We start from the raw sequence: 15,016 nt of genomic DNA, 5'->3' as shown, positions 1-15,016 counted from the left end.
AGAAAGAAGACAAAAGATGAAAATATAACACTTGTAATAAAAGTTATGCAGTTGACCCATTACCTGCTTTATTTTTATTATAGTGTTACTTTTTGTTTGATAACGCCAGATACTTGTAAGGTATACTGACCAGCAGCATAAAGAGTCACTTTTTATTTCAGCATGTTTCACATCAGGTAAATACATACTCCTTACACCTACTAATCTCCTTACAGTCTGTTACCTGCAGTGTGCCAGGTGGTGCCAGCAGTCAGTCTGTCTCTCTCCAGGAGAACTGCATTGGTCATCCCCATTTTAGCCAGATGGTAAAGAGTCTGACAGCCCAGACTGCCTCCTCCAATCACCACCACATCGGCTGACCTGACAGGGGAGAGTAAACTGCAGGTGAGCTGAGAGCACAACTTTCAAAAGACAATGTCTTTCATAATAGTAGCAGTTGCTGAGCCAAAGAGAAAGCCTTTATTTAATTAAAGGAACAGTTTGTTCTTTACAGAAATAAAACGCATCACTTCTTTGTCACAAGAGGAATGATGCTAGGCCTACGCCCATTGGGCAAAACATGAAGAGTCAACATCTCATCTGGCTCTAATTGAAGCTAGAAAAGTATAATGAACCATTATAAGACATAAAAATCTAAATGGATGCTAGTTGTTAACTAAATATATACTAAGACTGAAACATTACTGTAATACAGTAAACACTATCAATCCATCCATCCATGAAGCCAACCTGGGCAAAGGCTTCGTGGGTCCAGATGAGACTCCATCCTCCTGTTTCAAAGTCTTCTTATAGGGCACGTTCTTTTCCTTGGTGTGCTCTGAGCTGTAGGACCGAGTGCTCGCCCGACACAGAGGGGAGAGGGGAGGCCGCAGCACTGCCACAACTCGTCCAACTGCACTCCCAAGGAAGGCCATGGCCACTGTGGACAGAAACAAAAGACCACATTTACACAGCAGGAGCAGATGTGTATAATGGCGTTTTTATGCACAAAAATTAAAAGAACATTACAACACTATCATGCAGTTTTTGTTGTTGTTTTTCTGCTCCAACACACCTGATTAAAATCAAATGTATCCAACAGCTTCTTATCAACTCCTTCACAATGACCCATTAATTTCAATCAGGTGTGTTGGAGCAAGAAAAAAACAACTAAAACCTGCAGGACAGCGGCCCTCGAGGACTGGAGTTTGCTTTCAGGGAAACTCCGCAGTCCACAGCTTGTTGGTAGTTGCATGAAGGGGGTCCTCAGGAAAAATAGGTTGGCAGCCACTGGTCGAAAGAATTCAGCATATCTACATTTATGGATGATAACCAATTAGAAAACTAATTTGTTACATGCAAATAAAAAATAAAGAAATAAAAATAAAAAAAAACTATCAAAAGAAGTTTTATATTTACTTGGAGCACCTTTTTTCTTTTTACTTAAATGAGACCAAAATAAATTGGATTTGCTGAAATTGGGTCCAGTGACAGCCTTTATAGTGCAGCACAGAAGTTTTAGTATGATGATATGGAGGCACATGAGTGCAGAAGGTGTTGAGATTAACGACATGCTAGATATGGGTATACCAACATACAGTAACGACAACTCAAGTGGCTAAAAGGGCTTCGCAGACCGAGGAATAATGCAGCATGACAGTGAACAAAACCAAAGAGGAAAAAAGTGAAAACAACCTGTCCAGTACATGATTCCAAGAGAACAATTATGGAGGGTTTTAAAGAAAATTGTTTAGCAATACAACTATCCAAAATAATAAATAAATAAATAAATAAATGAATAAATAAATATATAGCTAAAGGAAAAAAATGTCCTTGAAGAATGACATCTCTCCAGAGCTCCATAAAACCAATACTCTCCATGCTGGGTTAAACCTTAAATCAAAAACATGTGTTGAAAAGACAAAAAAAAGGTAGAGTGCTGCCAACATTTTTCATTTTAAATCCTGACTTTCATATTCAATTTCACCCGAGAAAGAAATCGGATCTGTTCAATTTTGAAGACACTGATATTTACACAATAACTTACCAAGGTAAACACACTTATATGGTAGAAAAGTTTAAGGCCTGTTTACATAATTTATACAACTATTTGACTGCAACTCATTCCAGCAAACGTCACAAGACTGTAATACAAAATCTGCTGCAGTTGACAACATCTCCCATATTTCAATGTATGAAGATGGAAGTTCAGTTTGTTTCATCATCACAGACGACCTAACCTAACCCACATTCACATGGGGGAGGGGTTAAAGCAAGTCAGATCAGGTGCCCTAAACTGGGCAGATCCAGTAGGAACTGGGCTACCAAGAACACATGAAACTTTTCAGTTAATATGAACAAGAAAAATAAACAAATATGAAATCATCAAGTTGATGCTCAAGTAAGCCCACTGTACAAGGCGTTATATGCAGAAATCTTTAGACCAAATCAGCAGTGGACGTTGGGACGCAAAATTTATGCAACCGCCTGTTCTGCACAACTCGTGCAAGCAAAATTAGGTAGTGTGTGCAAACACGCACATGCTAATGCACATAGCAAAACACCGCACATGTTGTAACATTAAGCAAACTGAATGGAGTCGCGCGGCGACGAACTGTTACAAAAGAAGATCGCGGCATGAAGCTAAAGCATGTGATCTCACACTTACGACAAGAAAGCGCAAAGATTGTCCGTAGTAGCGAGATGCGTCACACTAACTTTTTCATGCTTGCATCTCATTAGTTTCGTGTCTGCGTGAAAACTTACGCTGGATTCCTGTGGAAGCTCCTGGAAACCACGCTGTTTAAGTTCTAAAACGGAGAAATGGACACAAAATAAACAGAAAGGATCCTGGAAGGAGGGCAAATGGCCGAATAGTTGCAAACCTCAAAGAGAGACAGAGCTGCCAGCGTGGCCCAGGAGGTACAGCTGTCAAACAGTATGAGCTGCAGCTGTAGTTCCTGCGTTCAGCCCTCCCACCGTTCATATGCTGGGAGACATGCTGCATACGTATAAATGAGCGCTGGCACTTTGTACAGCATCAAATGGAAAGTCAATCAAGGAAGATCAACTTTCCGACAGAAGCAGAAACACACAAGATGAAATATATAAAGTCCAAGATATTCTCCCATCAAACCATATGGAGTTGAAATAAACTATTATTTTTGTTTGTTTGTTTGGTTAAGGATAGTATTTTTGCAGTCAATAATGTGAACATATGAGTAAAAATAATGTAATCATTTATGAGTTATGTAGACAAAGCTTGCAGAATAACTGTTTTGGGCCCAAGAAACTATCCAGGGGCTATTGGCTGTGCTCTTTTACCTATAACTATATAGTTTGCAGGTCTGACCACATTTAGAGGCCAAATAAGGATATTTAAACCTGCATATTTTTATATAACATGTACATCCCATCTTATCAGCACATACTCATACAGCATGAACAAAAACAATGTAGATGTACATATCAGAGAGCAAACCCAGAACATGTCTGTTTGTTTTTTCTGTTCTGGGTGTGTTTGTGGGGGGATGTCAGGGTAGCAGCCGCTGCTGCTGAAATCCCTGAAGGCCCAGTGACCAAACCAAGCAGAAAGATATTATCAAATTTACAATGAACACCACAGAGTTTGTGTTTAAAGCATTGGATATAAATTTGTGAGGGGGGAGATATTTAAGTAAAGCTTAAGTAATTGTACATTATGAAACCTCACAGCAGCTCAGAGTCGTATGCAGTTTCTCTGCTTGATAATTTGACTTCATGAGTCCACACCTCCAACCAACCAACCAATAAGGTGATGAGTTGAGGTTCCCACCTGTGAGAGGAGGTTCTCTCCAGTTGATTCAGCTTCGAACAGGACAGGAGCTGAACGTTGAAGCTACTGCCTGTCACCCAATCTTACATATGGGTGTGTTCTGCTGTGTGTCTGAGAAATAGACTGTAGCAACCTTTCAACTTTGTTACAACTTTTTATGTGGTTGAATAATAGTTCCCCAAGAAGAGCTTAGCACACATACAGATGTTTGTGTGTTAGGCTCATGTGTAGGCTTGTGCAAACAGCAGGGATACAAATGTAAACTTTGCACAATGTGACCTATCCCCAGTTGCAGTTCATTCATTCTGATCTGTGGCATGAGGCGCCTGAAAAAAATTAGGTCATGTGTCATATATTAATATGACTTAAGGTTGTATTATTCACACATAATAAGGACAGTTGGTGCTTGACCTCCATTTAATCTACCTGTATATTGCAAATGGAGCCAAAAGACACAAAGAAAACTAAGAAGAGAAAACAAAACAAGGGTAGTTAGCAAGGAAAAAAAAATAACTCAACAAGATAAAAAAAATCCTTGCAGCTGTTAAGAACCAAAACACAATGCTCACCTATATCATTGCTGGTCTAGAGTGCCTGTGTAGGCATTTCACAATTTCTGGAAAACTTTGGCACCATAATTAAACAAGATATGCTAAAAGTTTTATCTACAGCAAAAAGTGGCTGGAATTTGTCAATAAGCAGACAAGCCAGAAAGCCAGAAAGGTTAAAAGGAGGTTTGGACATGTACGGCTGCCTCTGTAACTGGCTGCCTCTCTCACCTATCCTTATTAATGATGGCAGGATGAATTCAGAAAAAGAAATACATTTCTTCAGTATAAAGCAATTCCTCAACAACAACACACAAAAAAAACACTGTCTAAAAGTACATTGCCAAAGCCACTGAAGTTTTGGGAAGGTTTAGACTGCCCTTTACGTCACCAAATTTAAGCAAAACTGGGAATTTTACCTTTTGAAATGGAGATTTCAAACAAAGAACTTTGCACTCAACTGCTCAACCTGCGTGATGCAAATCTTCTACCCTCTTGTGGTGGATTTTTGTCAGTGCAAATAGTTGGGTTAATCAACAAACACCATAACCACATGTATACAATGTAAAGTGTTCATTTTATTTTTTATTCAAATTTAGGCTGTTTTGTTAACCAGTTGTCCATACATTGTGCTTAAAAGCAAGAATACACATGCTCTAAGAAACAGAGAGGCAAACAAACAATTGCACCTTAACTGCTTGTTGCACATTATGTAGCAACCTGTGAGTGAATCATAATAACAAAGACTAAATAAGTTAAGACACACACATGAGGAGAAACTTGCATGTTAGATAATAAAACATGAAAACAAGCAGACTTGTTAACAAAAGTGAATATAAGAACTCCATGAGATGTGATCACTGACTTGATAATGTAGGGAATCAAAGGGCATCAGTTATTAGCAAGCTTAACTTTACAACAATCAACACATTCTTGGAGTTGAATGATTCCCAGTGCAACAGGAAGCTTAATAGTTACTCTAATATAAAATTAATAAGGTCAATGTTTCTGCAGATCTCCATTATAGATTATTTCAATACTAAGATTTTTTATTGCCTATTTAGCCTATTCAGTCTGTAACTCACTAACAGAAATCTGGTACAGTTTCATTCTATTCACAAGTACAGAAGCTTTAAAACTTGTTAACACCTAGAAAATATTAGTTATGGTAGGTATTGCTTTGAGTTAGATTTGGTTGTACATCTCAAAAGTACCAGTGGAGGAAATGCTCAAATGGACAAACTGGTAAATGCAGAAATAAGACATGAAAAAGACCAAAAACAAACAAACAATCCTAATTGCATTGGTTTACTTCTCTTCCAGATTTATCAGGAGCTGTGCAGCCTCCAAGTCTGACTGACAGTTACAGTTTTGGAGAGACCCCGCTCTGTTTTTTTTTTGTTGTTGTTGTTGTTGTTATTGTTGTTGTTTAAAAAAAAAAAAAAAACTCTAAACATTATTTACATGAAATCTTCACAAGCAAACATGTAACCAAAAATATCTTGATGTCAACCATATAAAATGTTTAAACAGTCTGAATAAAGCAATAAAACTAAATGTATTAGCAACGTTAAAAACATTCAAAAGTTTGGATTGTTTGAGAAAAAAATCTCTTGTGCAAGTTGCTGCAATTGAAATGCTCAGATATCTGTACAAAAAGTCCAGTTTATGAGACACTGATCACATGTCAAAGATGCGACACAGACTGGACTGAATTCAAGTCTGAGAACATGTTTTCCTCTGAGTGTCTTGTTTGTCTGCTGTCATGGTCTCTCGAGCTGATAGGTATCAACACCTCCACCTTCTCTGCACTAAAGTTCATCCCTGTAGGTGGCTGACAACATATCCGGTGCCGGCACAGCCCCTTTGAGGGTCTTGTGGGAACCCCTCCAATCGGTCCTTACCGAGTCGTCATCCCACAGAGTTGAAGTCTCTGTGTCACTCACCCACTTGGGATCACCAGCGTAGTGACATGGCTGTACCAGGAGGGGGCGCGTGCTGAAGGCTTGTAAGTTTCGGTTGGGGTAATGGGACTTGTAGTGCTCACTGCAGAGGGAGAGCAGAAACAGATTACATTGCAGAGACTTCAAGTGCTCTATTTTGATGCTTTAAGTCTTTTTTTTTTACATTTGTTAATTAGAGTGCTAATTGTTGGTATCACTGGTTCATTATTAATCATTTGACAGAAGATGGATTGGCTGATTTCAAATAAGGTTCGCTTACTCTGAGCATGAAGAGCGACAGAAGGACCAATGAGTGGGGTGCAGTCGTGTATTCTTAGCAGGGTAATCAAGCATATCAAATTAGAGTCACAGAGGTGAGAGAGGGATGGAGAACAGAGAAAGTGGGCTGGCTATAAGCCAGTTTTCCACACATGATGGAGCACACAGACGCTGCCAAGCCGCCTGGTTTGCAGATCTTTCAGTACAAGATTAATTTGGAGTCTTGCAGTCAGTGTCTGATGATGAGAACAATTTGCTGGTTCGGGCTGATATCATAAATGTTTAGGTTAGAAATAATGTCAGGGTCGCATGAGACCATATGTTGGAGCCGATACCTTATAAAACTGTTTTATACATATCAACTTAGTGACAAAAATTTTGAAGGATATTGACAGGATCCAAAATTTGCTGTTGTTATTGAAAAGCTTTGTTTTGTTTGTACTGGATGGCCAACAGGCTAGCAGCTCTGTGCTGTGGAATGCTTTGAACTAAATGCAAAACACACAAAGACAATGCTAACATGCTAATGCTAACAGCTTTGGTGGCAGGTTTGCATCAGTGCTTTAGTGAAAAACTCAAAGTACAGCCGAAGCTTATGGGAATGTTAGTTTCCAGGAATGTGGTCATAATGTCAAATTCAAAATTTTACTTGATAAAGGCAACAGTTAAAGTTGAATTAAACCTAAACTAGCAAGAGCTAATCCTGACTGTGGCAACTTTTAATCCATGCCATAACTATTTGAAAAATTTCTACAAGCATAAATATGACAGATCGGGATATAAAAAAACATCTGCTGGAATATAAAATGTCTTCCAAAAATCTTCTAAATGTTTTACAATCAAACACTGATGTGAAATTGTGTTATAAATAATCCACATTAATCCATCTTTTAAAGCTAAAATAGCTTTGTTGTGAGGTATAAAACTGTCATCTATGATTCTTTTCTGTCTGTTCAGGGCTATCTGTAGTTCTGAACCAGAAAGTCCAGAACAGCCCGAATTCCCCAAAAAACAGAAAATCTGCCTCAGAGAGAGAGATGCTCCCATGATGCCCATACTTTGTTAAAAAGCAGAATGTAAAGACTGGTCCTAAAATTTCTTCTTTGGCTTCTATAAAATCCCCAAAAACCATTTATTTTAAGCTCAACTACATTTTTTCGTTCATCTCTTTAATCTGCATGGCCGACACAAACCAAAGCTAAATATAAAATGCCTATACAAGTTTAGGCATCCATAAGAGAGACTGCTTTTAGCAGCTAAGAGGTCTGTTTTTAGTTTTATAGGGCTTGCAGACGATGTAAATTATAGAGTATTGGTTTTACTATAGAGGCCACTAAATGTGAATAAAAAAATTATATGAAGCAGTCATATAACTTTTTGTAGAATTTTCAAAATGTGACTTAAAGTGTGAGCAGAGTAATAGTATATATTGAAGTGTGAGTGAATTTCCTTTGTGATACATACTTGGGGTGTTTGTCATACATGATGGGGAGGAATTCATCGACAGGCAACATCTTGGGAAAAGGCTCAGCATTGAGCAGTTTTTGGGCTCCCTGCTGAGAGATGGCATAAGACAAAGTCCAGTGAGAGTAGCCGGCCACCGCCAAGTTCCGAACGTTCTCCACCGCCTCTTCGTTTCCAGGATTCACTTGTTTCCTGCCAAAGTATCTGTGACAAGAAGAAACCAGTGTGAGGAATAAATGGTGAAGAAGACATGCCCCAAATGAATGGCTGCTTGTTGCTTCTTTTCTTTTGTTCTGCACATGTGTTTAATCAACACAATCTGCACTCCAAAAAAAGTTGGTCACATCCCATCTTCTTGCTGACATATTTTTCTAAATAACCTTTATCCTGTGTCTAAACTTTGATGAAATCTTTATAGTATGATGTAAATCGAAACCATTTGTTTCTGTGTTGGCACGCAAACCCACATCTGGCTGGACACAGGAGTGAATATTTACGCCCTGAGAACACAAACTTGGTTTAAACAAGTAATGAGAGAGCTATGCTGTATTCTTGGAGGAGGATTTGTTTTCCAAATCACCCCATTTTTCAGTACAAACACATAACTAAATAAGTTTAACAACCGTTCTCCATGCTTACCAATTAAAACCCCAATCAAAACTGGAATTATGACAATGAGAAGTGTCTCACATAATGTCCCAGTCAAGCTCCACCTGCTCCACTTCCTCCATCAGCCGGAGGACCCGTCGCTTGAAGTTGGCCTGGAAGCGGACATCGTCTTCAAAGACTAGGGCTTTGTCCATCTGCATGTCCACAATCTGAAAAAAAACAGGAAAACATTAACAGACACTACAGACTTAACCAATTAAAGAACATATGTGGGGACAAGGATCAAAAATCTGATTTTCTCTCTGAATTCTGGCTTGTATGCCTCTTCATCATTATGGAAGGGATCCTTTAGTTTAATAATGCATCTTAAATATTAGATTCTTCTGTTGATTGTTTCCAATGGCAACAAAGTCACCTATAGATGTTTTTTTTTAACATTCACAGAAATAAATCTGACTTACTGTGTCAGCACCCTAAGCAGATCATGCCTCAAAGCTCGGGTGTCAGTTTATAGGTGAATGTAATCCAATGGTGAATGAAAATATCCAAAATTAGCATTACCTCTGCAAGAGAAGCTGATTATGGGCATATAGGTGCCCTGTCACAGCTGTGAACATAATCCACCTAAAGTTTTATGAATCAATATTGGATGAATTAAATATGAATTGATTCAAATTGATTAATTCAAATTGATTTAACCCAGCTCTACTACAAACCAACCCTTATCAGTAGGGTGTCAAACAAAATCTTTTTTGGTTGCAGTACGCGCATTATGTGCAGACAACAGTAAGTTATGCTTCACTTATATGTCTACTGCATGTGCATGTGTGTGTGGATATGCTGTATATCCTCTCACCTCCTTCCAGATGTAATAATGGCTGAGAAAGCAGCCCACCTCTCCTTTGGTCAGGGTGCGCCCGGAGAATGGGTCATAGTAGCCTGGCAGCAGGTCAACACCCAAGATCTTAATATTACTGCTGTTCAGTGCACTGCATACACAAACATAAACACACAAACACATTGTTTATTGTTTTGTCAATTATATATAGTCTTCATTTTACTTAAAATGTATTAAAAACGGACCATTAATCACCAGTAAACCCATGTACTATGAGCTGAATTGTTACATCTCTTGTGGAAAAGAGAGGAGAGGAAAAGAAAAGCAGGCGACACAATGAGAAAACTGCAAAATGATGCAGTGTTCCCAAAGTTGGAGCCTCAGACTGATGAAGAACAACATGCAATGTACATTTTTAGTTTTTTATATATTAACATATAAATCCACATAAGTCTTGTTGCAGTATGGAATCCCGGCGAGTGTGCTCACTTTCCATCCACAGCAGCTACCACCTTGATGTCTATCTCCAGCTGGTTCAGAGAGGACAACATCCTGTCTCTACGGTCTTTCCGGCGTTGCAGATTTATCAGGTAAATCTGAGAGCAGGAGAAATTTCACATCACAGCATCTGGACACACCTACATCCATCTGAAATGTCATTAATCTGGGGAATCCTTATCAATAACAAAATGATTCACAGCTGAGTGATATTTAATTTTAGGCTGGAACACACTCATTGTTGCACAGCCTTTTGTATGAAAATAACAGTCAAAATAGCAAACATAAAGATAACAAGCCTAACATTTGTGTTGTGATTGATAATAGCCACAACTTTATTGATTTATTTCCTTAGCAGCTGAAATGACACTACTAATTAAAGAAAATAACTAACACTAACAGTGTTTTAAAATATTTCAAACATTTTAAAATCAAAGATACTGATGAGAAAAACAACAAAGAGACTCACCTCATCAAATCCCATCAGGTCTCTCTGGTTTGGGAACATGTGAGTGAACTGAGAGGGATACATGGGCGGACCATCAACTATATGGTAATGAGAATATTAAAATAAATAAATAACAGAACATAGAGCATGAACATGAGCAGATTTGAGTCTAATAAGTTCAAAATATCTTCCCATGGTGCAACTGTCTCAGTGTTTGTCTTTAACATCATTCCAAAACAGTGAATAAGTGTGTTCTTACTCATAGACTCCAGATGGACATGGACAAAGTTAAGGCGATCATCCTCCAATGTGTGGTGAGGTTTGGCTGGAACATTTAGGTAGCCATAGCGCTCCTTGTTGCACAAGTACATCTGTATTGCTGAGCAGCAACAACCATCAGACAGTCAGTACTTTAATGAATGAATATGAGACATTTATTGTTAAACTTGAGTGAATGTTCAGGTATTTTATGTTGTAGAGTTCATCATTGGGTTTATTTTTCCTCCCAGGATCTACAAAAATGTTTATTTGTGGCACTCATATTGTCACCAATATCACATATAGATTTATTTTACTTTTTGAAGCCGTTTTATCTTGCATTAAAAGCTCCTTACACTCCAAACAGCTTCCAATTACAAATGCTACTCTTAAAATCCACTTCAGAGATTTATGAGATAATTGCCCAATGTAATTTAATTTAACTTTTATATGTTTTGGTAAACAACTTGAAACGCACCTGCCGCACGGCAGGAGAAGGCAAAAACAATGATGTCATCATAAGGCCATGAGTAGTCATCGTGAGGAGGGTAGAAAGCCAGTTTCTTAATGCCTTCCCTCCTCAAATCCAGCAGTAGGGTGCTGTGGACCATAGGCACAGGGAAGCAGCCCACTCTCTGACGATGACGGGTGGGAAAGTACTCTGCTGTCCGACGATAATATCCCTTAAAAGGTACAAAGATAAATAATAATAGAAAAGATAAATAAATTGTATGCTAAACTCGACAGTTCTTTGTGTGTTTTATCATTTCAGCTTCCAGCAACTGAATGATTTAATGTTCAGAAAAGCTGCTCACCTGTGGAGTGATACCACACCAGAAGTTGGAGTATGCTCCCTGAGAGTCTAACATGGGAGCGATGACGGACTTGTTCTCCGCTACCAGCAGGTTGATGGTGTCTGGGTTGGTGAGGATGTTGTCTGTGTCCGCGTACTTAAACAGAGAGACAGAAGAAACATTGAAAAATAGGAAAGAAGACAGGTGTAACTGTAGACTCTACTGTCATTCAATCAGTGACTCCCAAAATATTATCAGAAAAAAACATCTGGTAAATCAAGGAAAACAGTGATGTGTATCTTGCTCTGCAATGACAAGAAAGATTCTGGCAGGATGTACCAGGATGTAGTCAGCCCAGCGCCTCCTGGCAAAGTTGAGTGCTGCCTGCTTCAGCTTCATCAAGTACTCATATCTGCTGTTGGGCCAGTGCTTAGGACCCAACTCTCCTGCATAGAACCTGTGACCGAGACAAGTCATTACAGGATATTGGAATTTCATGTAACATGGTGGAGACATGAGGCTGCACGAAGAAGGAAACAGAACATTGGCCTCAGGGAAAGATGCTCTAAGTAAGTTAAGCAGAATGGTCTCAAACACTCAAACACTTCTCTATACATATTTTAAACATGCATTACAGTCTGATCAAATACAGATAGACTACAGTCTAAATAGTTTCTCCATTGCGGCAGATTAGCAGAGTTCAGTCAGACTTAACTTCCATGTATTTTCTTGGATTCTTATGGTCATGCATAGACGTGCTGTATCATTCCACATTATATTTTATTCTGTACATTATGTTTTTTTCAAGCTATGACTAACACATCCAAAACTGAGTGAAGAAAATCGATCCATAACATTAATTAGAGTTGATTTGTTTAAGACTTCTGTTTCTCTTCATATGAACACATTGAATAAAGAATCCCAGGCATGAGGCCGACTGAGCTAACTATCAATGAAGCTTAATAACATTCATATATTTGCACTTACGCAGGCTGCTCCATTGGTCTCCACTCCACGTAATGGTAAAATTTCTGCATGACAGTCAGCCACTCTTTCAGTATGGCTGTGGTGTTGTCTGAGTTGTGATCTGTGGCTGCCCTGAAAAGCAAGGGAGAGCAAAAAATGATGCTGTCACAGCAGTAATTACTAGTTTTATTTATGTGAATGAGCATTTCTCTGCTCCAATTACGCTTTCTATGCGTTTTAGTGTACTTGAGTAAACCTTTACTGGACATGAAGCAGCTAAAAATCACAAGGTCCTTACTACCAAACTTGCCAGCTGGCAGCTCGTTACTAAATTTGGATCTCACTTTTGCATCCTTCAGAATTACTTCCAAATACATCCAACTACACCTAAATGCATATATCATATTCTATGATGGCAGCTGAGTTTGTAGTTTTTTGTGTGTTTAGCTCACAGCGTGGGTTTTTAAAGAAATTAAACCACTTCTCCAATGGTCGAGATGAACTCAACAGAACATAAAACTGTAAGCCATCCACAGCAGGAAATGAATGCGGCGCAGTGAAAGGCAGCCTGGGCTGTGAAAGGCACAGGGGGAACAGGGGAGGGGTGCTACGCTGCTCCTTTCACAAACTCATTTAAATGCCATTGACCTTTTGAACGGCTGTTTTAAAAAGGAAAGCCCTGTGCTGGCAGCCAGGCAGTGCATGCAGGAAACCCACCACACGGAGATGCGGTCTTTGGGGTAGTTAAGCCTCTCCAGAGCTCCCAGGTAGTACGGCAGGGAATGAGCGGTGTTCCTGGCTATGATAGCGATAACCACGGTGGGAGGCTGCATTTTCGATTCCTCTGGATACTTTTCCTCCGAAAAGTAACTTTGGGCCTGAAAAACCAGAGTCCCTAAAAGTAAAACACGAAAGAACATGGTGGAGTTTGTTGGAAGAGCCGAGCCGCTGAGCTGCACGTCGATGTACGCGTCAGCAGTCCAAGAAAAAAAGGGGCTTTTCCAAATTTTCAACCCCCTCCTTCCCTAGTTTTAGTTCGTGGAAGGAATACAAACCCAAACTTGAAGAGGGTGAACAACTTCCGCTATGACAGAGAGGGGAAACAACTCCCACATGTTAATCAAAGATGGAGACATGATTTGGCCCGATTATAATGAATCAAAAACCTGTGTCAACAATCATGCAAGTCTCTTTGTTTAACCATAACTATAAACAACACTATAACTAACTCCAACAATTCATTTTCAAGAAATAAAAACAAAACCAAACAAACAAAAAAATAAATAACAAAAAAAGCGTAAGCATAGATTACTTGTAATCTTTTGTCTTGATTTTAGAAACATTTGGACTGTAAATAAGTGTATGATAAACATTCATACACAAATATATATATTTAAAGTTTAAATAATAATTTGTAAATGTTAAATACGAGTGAAGTGGGGGTAAATGTGATCGTTTGTGGGATTCACTTTTAGTAGCAGTTACACAGGTTTGCCAGCAGGGGGAGGATTTGCCCCAACAAAAGGACAATTAGTTGACCACTGTGCTAAAGCCTTTTATACCTACAGCCTTTTTACTGTTTAATTGTGGGATTTTTCATCAAGGGCTGCACTAAACACGGTTATTAGGTTGCTTTGACTCTACTTAAGTATTTTCATATCACTTTATTCTAAATGTCTACATTCAGAGGGAAGATATAGAAGATCTTATTTGTATCTCTTGTAATAGTGCAACACTTACAAAGCACATTTTATTTAAAACAAAGAACATGATAATAAGCAGTTAAAATGTCTTACAAAACTATAATGGGAACTACTATATATGATAACTCAGCTTATTTATGATGTAGTGATAATGTAATGTGCTGATAACTCTTCTGCAGTTTTGCACATTGAAGAGCTGTTTCTTCCTCTTAAGATATCATAGAACTTCTTCCATAATTTAATCACTACTTGTCAACTATGGGTTACAATGTCTAAAAAACACACTGTGCTTTTTTCCTCTTCTAATAAATGAATTAATAAACATGACAGGTGGACTGAGTTGAGGCTTCAGGAGTAGGATGACTTTCAGACTTGTGAACAGATTAAAACAGTGTGTGAGGGCTGTTGTCCACAATTATATTTTTATGTGCACATTCAAAGTTAAATCTTCAAAGAAACTATTAAACTAAACTAAGAAAGCAGACTTTCTTGAGAATGGGAAGTCGATTCCACAGCATAAATATTGATATCTTGTTTTCCCAATAGATTTGGTGGCTCTTTCACTGAAGCACTGAATTAACGTTTGGTTTGGCATGTGTTCAGCTGGGACCTGAGGAAGGCTAAAGCAAGTGAATTTAGTTAAGGCAATATTTTCATACTGATGATCGCTCAGCATATAAGTGAAAATTTAAGATTATAAACTGAGGCAGACAGGAGTGAGGCTGTGAAAAGGGGGAGGGATGGGAAAAGGGCAAAGAGAATGAAAATGATAGAAAGAATATGCATACGTGTGGGCGGACAATAATAAGCAAAGTGGTCTATGATGAATTTTGGCTCTTTTGGCAGGCTCTGTGAATAAACGAAGGCAGGCAAGG

At 38.7% G+C, this 15,016-nt stretch overlaps 2 protein-coding genes across 2 annotated transcripts in view; both read right to left on the bottom strand.

Annotated features, from left to right (window-relative positions):
* sardh (sarcosine dehydrogenase) overlaps positions 1–2,948 on the bottom strand; it is a 39,222-nt gene extending 36,274 nt beyond the window's left edge. The window contains exons 1-3 of the mRNA XM_041970991.1: positions 2,746–2,948; positions 730–919; positions 224–360 (exon numbers count right to left, since the gene is read on the bottom strand). Coding sequence (XP_041826925.1) covers positions 224–360; positions 730–914 — 322 coding nt within the window. The 5' untranslated portion in view covers positions 915–919; positions 2,746–2,948. The remainder of the gene's footprint in view (positions 1–223; positions 361–729; positions 920–2,745) is intronic.
* Positions 2,949–5,769: 2,821 nt separating this feature from the next.
* On the bottom strand, positions 5,770–13,498 carry cercam (cerebral endothelial cell adhesion molecule). The gene is made up of 12 exons (XM_041970813.1): positions 13,156–13,498; positions 12,460–12,570; positions 11,812–11,929; positions 11,494–11,628; positions 11,157–11,361; positions 10,680–10,799; positions 10,442–10,518; positions 9,964–10,070; positions 9,493–9,625; positions 8,718–8,845; positions 8,028–8,231; positions 5,770–6,387 (listed from the first exon to the last, which is right to left on the bottom strand). Exons 1-12 carry the CDS (start codon positions 13,356–13,358, stop codon positions 6,153–6,155), a joined length of 1,776 nt encoding a protein of 591 aa, XP_041826747.1. The 5' UTR covers positions 13,359–13,498; the 3' UTR covers positions 5,770–6,152.
* Between the last annotated feature and the right edge of the window lie 1,518 nt (positions 13,499–15,016).

The sequence above is a fragment of the Melanotaenia boesemani genome, chromosome 19 (genome assembly GCF_017639745.1).
Source record: "Melanotaenia boesemani isolate fMelBoe1 chromosome 19, fMelBoe1.pri, whole genome shotgun sequence".
In the NCBI taxonomy this organism is placed as follows: Eukaryota; Metazoa; Chordata; class Actinopteri; order Atheriniformes; family Melanotaeniidae; genus Melanotaenia; species Melanotaenia boesemani.
Note: the sequence above shows the minus strand (reverse complement) of the source record. Positions and strands in the feature narration are given on the sequence as shown.